This window comes from Phacochoerus africanus, chromosome 8, assembly GCF_016906955.1.
Source record: "Phacochoerus africanus isolate WHEZ1 chromosome 8, ROS_Pafr_v1, whole genome shotgun sequence".
NCBI lineage: Eukaryota > Metazoa > Chordata > Mammalia > Artiodactyla > Suidae > Phacochoerus > Phacochoerus africanus.
Window position 1 is genome coordinate 11,982,365 of NC_062551.1, and position 7,994 is coordinate 11,990,358.

The 7,994-nt window shown below is 46.2% G+C and overlaps 1 protein-coding gene and 1 long non-coding RNA gene across 9 annotated transcripts in view; one reads left to right on the plus strand and one right to left on the minus strand.

Annotated features, from left to right (window-relative positions):
* Positions 1-3,503, plus strand: part of ADAT1 (adenosine deaminase tRNA specific 1) — a 28,167-nt gene extending 24,664 nt beyond the window's left edge. For all 8 annotated transcript variants that reach the window (XM_047794046.1, XM_047794049.1, XM_047794045.1 and 5 more), the window contains one exon: positions 2,610-3,503. In XM_047794046.1, the coding sequence (XP_047650002.1) occupies positions 2,610-2,742 (133 nt within the window). In that variant the 3' untranslated portion in view covers positions 2,743-3,503. The remainder of the gene's footprint in view (positions 1-2,609) is intronic.
* On the minus strand, positions 1,615-2,811 carry LOC125134578 (uncharacterized). Its single transcript, XR_007136690.1, has 2 exons — positions 2,662-2,811; positions 1,615-2,582 (listed from the first exon to the last, which is right to left on the minus strand). It is a non-coding gene; the product is annotated as an uncharacterized LOC125134578 (long non-coding RNA).
* Positions 3,504-7,994: the final 4,491 nt, after the last annotated feature.

Below are 7,994 nucleotides of genomic sequence, written 5' to 3' on the forward strand. Positions count from 1 at the left end.
ACTTCAGACACTAGCCACAAACTGGGAGGCCCCCAAGTCACTCACACTTTGACCAACTGACTACAAACCTGAGGGTTCCTACTACCCCCTCAGGTTCAGTAATCCACTCAACCACTCAAAGAATTCAGGAAGGCAGCATACTTACACCTCCTTTTACTGTCTTTTGTCTTTTTAGGGCTGCACCAGTGGCTTATGGAGCTTCTTTCCAGGTTAGGGGTCAGATCGGAGCTGTAGCCCCTGGTCTATGCCACAGCAACACCAGATCTGAGCCTCATCTGCAGCCTACACCACAGCTCATGGCAACGCTGGATCCTTAACCCACTGAGCAAGGCCAGGGATCAAACGTGTGTCCTCCTGGATGCTAGTCGGGTTCGTTAACCGCTGAGCCACGATGGGAACGCCTTACCTTTTACTGTGAAAGATGCAAATCAGGACCAGATAAAAGGAGGGACACACAGGCAAGACCTGGGAGGGGCCCAAACCCGACACTTTGGTGTCCTCAGGATGCATCACCCTCCCAGCACATCACTGTCACCAACAGGACACTGACCCGAGCTTCCGTGTCCAGAGTTTGGGGTTTCATCCGTACACATGACCGGTAGAATCGTTGGCCACGTGTGTGATTGAACTCTATCTCCACCTCCCAAGTCTTCCCACCCCAGGAGGTCACACGAAACAGATGGCCCAAAGCCCCAGCTCTCTAACCTCATAATTGGTCTTTCCGGCCCGGCCAGCCCGGCCTGAAATTGTGCAGGGCCCACCACGAGTCACTTCATTAAGCATAAACTTGAGTGTGATCTGAGGGGCTCACCATGAATAACAAAGATATTCCTCTTTTTTTTTTTTTGTCTTTTTGCCATTTCTTGGGCCGCTCCCGCGGCATATGGAGGTTCCCAGGCTAGGGGTCTAATCGGAGCTGTAGCCGCCAGCCTACGCCAGAGCCACAGCAACACGGGAGCCGAGCCGCGTCTGCAACCTACACCACAGCTCACGGCAACGCCGGATCCTTAACCCACTGAGCAAGGGCGGGGACCGAACCCGCAACCTCATGGTTCCTAGTCGGATTCATTAACCACTGTGCCACGACGGGAACTCCAGATATTCCTCTTATTAGGAGAATTCTAAGGGTGGTGTAAGTCACCTCCCAGGAACTGGCAACAAAGACCAGGAGACCAGCCAAATTCTTTTTTATACAGCAGTTTTGGGAAGCAAAAGAATGTAGACACTTCTTTTTGAAGAGGCTAGTCACCTGTTCTCACCATCACGTGTCCTGTGTATTGATGCCCTCCAGTCATCTGTGGTCAGTTTTCTTGTCTGAAAAGTGTATCAGACTGGAACTGCATGGGTTTCCATACATTGTGTGTATGCAAAACATATCTGGACTTAGGTAAGGAGAGACTTCATTTGAAAGGGTTATTGCGGAGTTCCTGCCATGGCACAGTGGGTTAAGATTCTGACTGCAGCAGCCTGGGTCGCTGCGGAGGCACGGGTTCATTCCCCAGCCCGGTGCAGTGGGTTAAAGGAACTTAAAGGAACTTCCATTGCCACAGCTGTGGCTCAAATTTAGTCCCTGGCATGGGAACTTCTCTACACCATGAGTGCAGACACAAAATATAAATAAATAATAAATAAAGGATTATTGCAGTAAGAGAAGGGGCCTGTGACAATAGGAAGAGGAGGACTCATGCACTTGCAGGAGTGCCACAGTCTCAAGATCTGTAAGCCTCTCTAATAGCAGGAGCAGAGGTGTGTACACGGAGAGGTTAAGTTAGAACCAGGAATGAGAACAGGATGGATGAGCGGGTGCTTTGATGACCGTTGAACAGGAAATGTTGACTTTGAGGAGGGGCCGTGAGGAAGAGGTTCTTAGACGTGCTCATGGTGGCTCAGGCCAAGGGTGCCTCGCAGTTCGGGGTCTGGGGAAAGGAGAGAAGCATAACTAATATTTGGCTAAGTTAGCAGGTTTTGTCGAGATGCTGTCAGTGGGTATGAACAGTTCAGTAATCCTGAGACAACGAATGGGCGTTCGGAGGGTCTGTGTCTGGCCTTGTCCCAGGTAAACCAGGGGCGTCCGTGAGTGTATACGCCATGAAGAAGGGCAGTTCTGGAGTCCCTGTTGTGGCTCAGCAGTAACAAACCCGACTGGTATCCATGAGTATGCGGGTTCGATCCGGCATTGCTGTGAGCAGTAGGTCACAGACGAGGCTTGGATCCTGAGTTGCTATGGCTTTGGTATCGGCTGGCAGCTATAGCTCAGATTCAACCGTTAGCTTGGGAATTTCCATATGTCACAGGTACAGCCCTAAAAAGCAAAAGTAAGGAAATAACAACTACAAAACCAAGAGGAAGATACAGTTGTTCTTCTTTTATCTGATTCCACCAGGACCAGACCAAACTAGCATTCTGCTTATTCTTACCTCTTTTAATCCATGTTGTTTTCTGGTGAATTCCTTACAGAGAAATAAGAGTCGCTCTAGGACAGCATAACAATATCCTTCTGTTCCTAAGTCTCTTGTAATAAATCTGTCCAGTCGATTGCTCAGGTGTCCTGCTGGCAATGGTGGTGAGCTGTCCAGTGAGACCTGTGTTTGGTCGTGTGTGTGCATTAGGGTGCAGAAGCTAACGACGTACCAAGAATACAAAGAGGCTGCAGCCACTTACCAGGAGGCCTGGCGTGCACTTCGGAAGCAGGCATTTGGATCCTGGATCAGAAACCCACCAGATTATCACCAGTTTAAATGAGAAAAGCTTGCTGGCAGCAGGTGTTCTCCGTTCCTTCATGCTGGATCACCTTCTTCCTACACACTGAACAAGCCTTAGCTTCCCCTGCAACTGATAAGGGAAAAAAAAAAAAAAAGACCGCCACCTACCAGAGCAATATATATCTTCTGTGTGAGATGGGTGGAATTCCCAAACATGGCACAGTCTATACTTGATTGAAGTAGCTCTCTGCTAAAGTAGCATCTTGCTAGTGACCTTGGTATGTGTCCTGTGTTTTACTGCTTCTCTAAGAATAAGAATTTGGAATATGATGCTTTAAAAGTACTCAGCAGTAGCTCCATTTTATGTGTTCCTACGTTGATGTGGCAAGGATTCATTGGGCTGAGAGGATAATTGAATCTCTGCAAGTTTTAGAGCTTCGCCTATCATAGTGGACATGTATTTTGCACCCCCCGCCTTTCTTCCTTTGGAGAGCCACCCTGCTCTACTCTATCCACGAGACTTGGTTGATGCAAACTTTACTCCTTAGCTCCAGAAATGTGAGCCAGACCTGAAGAGTCTGGAGTTATTGCCAGAGCCGTCAGGTAAGATTCTCTCCTCTTGTATCAGGAACAGTAAGCTCCATGCAATCTGGGACTGCCTGTGGCTGCCTTTGAGAACAAAGGCAAGAGAAAGGAAAGAGCCAAGAGAATCAAAACTCTCCTGATCATGTCTAGATCCTTGAAGCTAGTGCCTACTCTGCCTTTCAGTTGTGTGAGATAAATTCCTATTGTTTTGCGTAAGCCCGTTTGAGACTTTTCTATGACTTTGAATGGAAAGAGTTCTGTCTAAAAGGCCAAAAGTCCCTATAGCAGCTGAGCAACTGACCTAGCAACCAGTCCTGTTTTTACTAACATTTAATGTTTAACTCTCAACCTCTTCACACCCTAATTTATTGACTGAAAATGGGAGCTCTCCATGTTAGGATTAATCAAGGTCCTTGGTGGGTCTTCAGTACTTGTTTATTGCTGCTTTTTTTTTTTTTTTTTTTTGGCTTTTTAGGGCCTTATCCACAGCATAGATCCCAGGCCAGGGGTCTCATCAGAGCTACAGCTGCCAGGCTACACTACAGCCACAGCAACATAGGTTCCGAGCCACGTCTGCGACCTATACCTCAGCTCACAGCAGCACCAGAGCCTCAACCCACTGAGCGAGGCCAGGGATCGAACCTGCAACCTCATGGTTCCTAGTTGGATTCGTTTCCACTGTGCCACATTGGGAACTCCCTGCTTTAAATATTTTTAAACAACGGCTTTATTAAGATATAATCCACATGCCATAAAATTCACCCATTTGAAGTGTACCACTCAGTGGTTTGAGTAAATCCATGGTAAATTTTAGAACACTTTTGTTCTGTCCAGTACAGTGCCCATTAGCAGTCCCTCCTCATGACCCCTCAACCCACCAGCCCGAGGGAAGGCTGTAATCTACTTTGTGTCGCTATGGATTTGCCCGTCCTAAAACATTTCATATAAATGGAATAAAATTTTTGATTTGTAGTTCCCTTTGTAGTTCAGCAGGTTAAGAACCCAACTAGTATCCATGAGGATGTGGGTTCAATCCCTGGCCTTGCTCAGTGGGTTAAGGATCTGGTGTTGCCATGAGCTGTGGTGTAGGTCGCAGATGTGGCTCGGATCCCACGTTGCCGTAGCTGTGCAATAGGCTGGCAGCTGCAGTTCCAATTTGCCCCCTAGCCTAGGAACTTTCATGTGCTGCAGGCGTGGCTGGAAAAAAAAAAAAAAAGAAAAAAAAAAGAGAAAGAAGAAAGTGAATCCTAACCATTATGTTTCACCCAACGAAATTAACAATAATTCCTTACTATCTATCATGCAGGCTGTGCTTGGTTTCCCCTGTTGTCTCAAAAATATCTTTTGACTTTAGAGTTGTTCAAATTAGGATTCAGGAAGTCTACACAGTGCATTTGATGGATGTGTCTTGTGTCATGAAATCCGTAACAGTTCATTCTCCCTTTTTTGGGCTTCACTAATGGGTCATTTGTCCTGTAGACTCTCCCCCACTCAGGGTTGGGCTGCTTATTCCCCCAGTGTTGATGACAGGTTCCTCTGTATCCCATGTTTTCTACATATTTGTGCTTATTACATGGAGAGGCTTGATTGCATTTGGATTCAGTTCTTTGCCAGTGATTCTGCACACTTCTCTTGCGTCATATCCAGGGGACCATAATGTCGCGTTGTTGCCCTCTCTGTGATTGATCAGTGCATTCAGTGCTCCCAGCTATGAGCTGTCCCATCACGCTTTCACGTAACTATTTTAGCAGCTGCTTCAAGGCCCCCTCAGGTTGATTCACTAGACAGCCACAGCCATGCCAGATCCAAGCCACATCTGTGACCTACACCACAGTTCACAGCAACACCAGATCCTTAACCCACTGAGCAAGGCCAGGGATCAAACCTGCATCCTCATGGGTACGAGTCAGGTTCGTTACTGCTATACCACCACAGGAACTCTGCCTCCCATGTTTAGAACTCCCAGGGGAGCCCCTCTCTCTCTCTTTCCCTCCCTTTCTCTCTTTCTCTCTGTCACATACACATACCCACCCACACCAGCTAATTCTCCTGGCAACGATGTGCAACAGTAAGTACAAAGTACTGCCAATCGGGAAAGTTCACCCCAGCCTTGGGTGCTGACACCCTGTGGTGCGCAGAATAACCCCCCACAACAAAGAATTATCCAGTCCAAAATGTCAGTAGTGCTGAGGTTGAGGGGTTGATTGTGAGTGTTTTAAAGTCACTTGAAATAGTTCCTCTCTAGTTACTGCTCCAAATCTATAGTAAATTTTATTTCATTTTGCTTTCAACTTATAGGAGGGCTTTTTTAAAAAATTATATATAGTAAAATATTTAGGAGTTCCTGTCATGGCGCAGCGGAAATGAATCCAACTAGGAACAGTGGGGTTGCGGGTTTGATCCCTGGCCTTGCTCAGTGGGTTAAGGATCTGGTGTTGCCGTGAGCTGTGGTGTAGGTCGGAAATGCAGCTCGGATCTGGCCTGGCTGTGGCTCCAATGTAGGCCGGAGGCTGTAGCTCCGATTAGACCCCAGCCTGGAACCTCCATATGCCGCGGGTTCGGCCCTAAAAAAGGACAAAAAATATTTATGTGGTTCCCAAGTTGACAAGTTTTTAAAAAAGCTGCATTCAGAGGGGTCTTCTATCTTTGTCCCCTCACCTCTGTTTCTTGTTGCTGCCATTAGTAACCATTTTCATTAGCTGTTGATGGATATTTCATTTTTTCTACTGAAATACTCTGTGACTAGCTTATATAGAATATTTTGGTTTTCTGCCAATATATCTTTTGGATAGATTATTAGAGGTGGGACTTGCTATGTCAAAGGGTAGATGAACATATAATTTTTCTTTATTGAAATAGTTCTTCAAAATTGTTCCTAAATACGAATGTAAAAAACAAGTAAAATGTAGGATGACATTATAACATTCCATTTCCATAAAAAAGGGTAGTTCCCTTCTTTATCTCAGGTAGAGGATGCAGCAGCTTCGGTTGCTGCTGTGCTTCAAATTTGATCCCTAGCCCAGGAATTTCTACATGCCATTGGTACAGCCAAACAAAAACAAAAAAGAAAGATGAAAGGTATATATCTATGTTTTGCTAAACTATCTCTGAATAGACACACAGAAACCACTAACACAGGGCCTATAGGGAGAGAGAGGGAATGGTTGGGACCTGGGAGTGGGAGGGAGACTTTTCACTGTTACTTTAAAATTTTTGAACCACGTTAATATAGTACTTACTTTAAATAAATGTGAGAGGGAGTTTTTCTGTGTCGCAGTGGGTTAAGGATTCTGTGATGTCACTGCAGCAGCCTGCGTCAGGTGTGGGCATGGGTTTAGTCCCTGGCGAGGGAACTTCCACATGCCCTAGGCGTGGCCAGAAAATAAATTTTAGAAAAGATTTTAAACACGGGGAACATTTAAGATGGTTTTAAACTACCGACACAGCACACATACTCAGAGGTGACGTTGTAAGCAAAGAGGGAGTCAGCACGATTTAGGCATCTGATCTCTTCTACTAAAAAATATCTTCCAGCATTTGACTCTTTCAGGGAAGTTTACACTTTCAGTATTACTTCCTCTTTGTTTTGTGTTCACAAGTGGGTTCTTATTTTTTTGTTTTTTAGGACCACACCCGCGGCATATGGAAGTTCCCAGGCTAGGGGTCAAATTGGAGCTGTAGCTGCCGGCCTACACCACAGCCACAGCAATGTGGGATCTGAACCACATCTGCAACCTACACCACAACTCACAGCAATGCTGGATCTTTGACCTGCTGAGAGAGGCCAGGGATCGAACCCGCATCTTCTTGGATCCTAGTTGTGTTCGTTAACCTCTGAGCCACAAAGGGAACTCCCACACCACAAGTGGGTTCCAATGTTATAACCATGTATGCATAATTTTTGTACTCTTTTTTTTCTTTAGAATTACACAAAGTTGGCTTGATTTAGATAATTCTGTGTATATATTCCATTTAGTCATTTCTGCCTCAAAGCATGGGCTTAATGCCTTATTTTATGGGGTTTTTTCAGCGCCAAGCATTAGCTCACTGTCTGGGGAGACGAGCTGATGTGGAGAAAATGACCTGTGCTGGCCGCCACCGGCGTTGCACTTGGAAGAGAAGCAGGCCTTGTCTGATCTGGTCGTGTCGTGTCTGTGGCTGATGGAAAGCTGCCTTCACCTGGCCCTTGGCAGCACTTTTTGGCTTCAGACAGTGTTTGGAGCAAGCCTTGGGCAAAGTTTTCCAGTCTCTAAAACCCAGAGCTTGCTAGTTAGTTAAATGGCTTAGGACAGTGTTAGATTTTCAGCTGCTACTTCCCTCCTGTGATGGTGTCTGGGGGTGTCAGAGGAGCTGTTAAAAGAAGTCCCACTGCAGCAGAAGGTTATTGAAACTAAGAAACAGCTTCCAAGTAAAAAGATAAATGCACTTGTACTCACTTTCAAGGGTGCAGACATTTCTCTCCATAGGAGGAATTCCCTTGGTGGTGCAGCAGGTTAAGGGTCCGATGTTGTCATTCCTGTGCCTCAGGTTGCAGCCATGACACAGATTCAATCCCTGGCCCTGGAACTTCTGCATGCTGTGGGTGCAGCCAAAAGGAAAAAAAAAAATCTTTCCATAGGAAAAAAGGCAGCACGGCCCTGGAGGAGTAGTGAGTAGAGAAAAAAGCCAAGGCGGCAAGCATTCTGGAGAAAGCTACTTTCCAGAAGG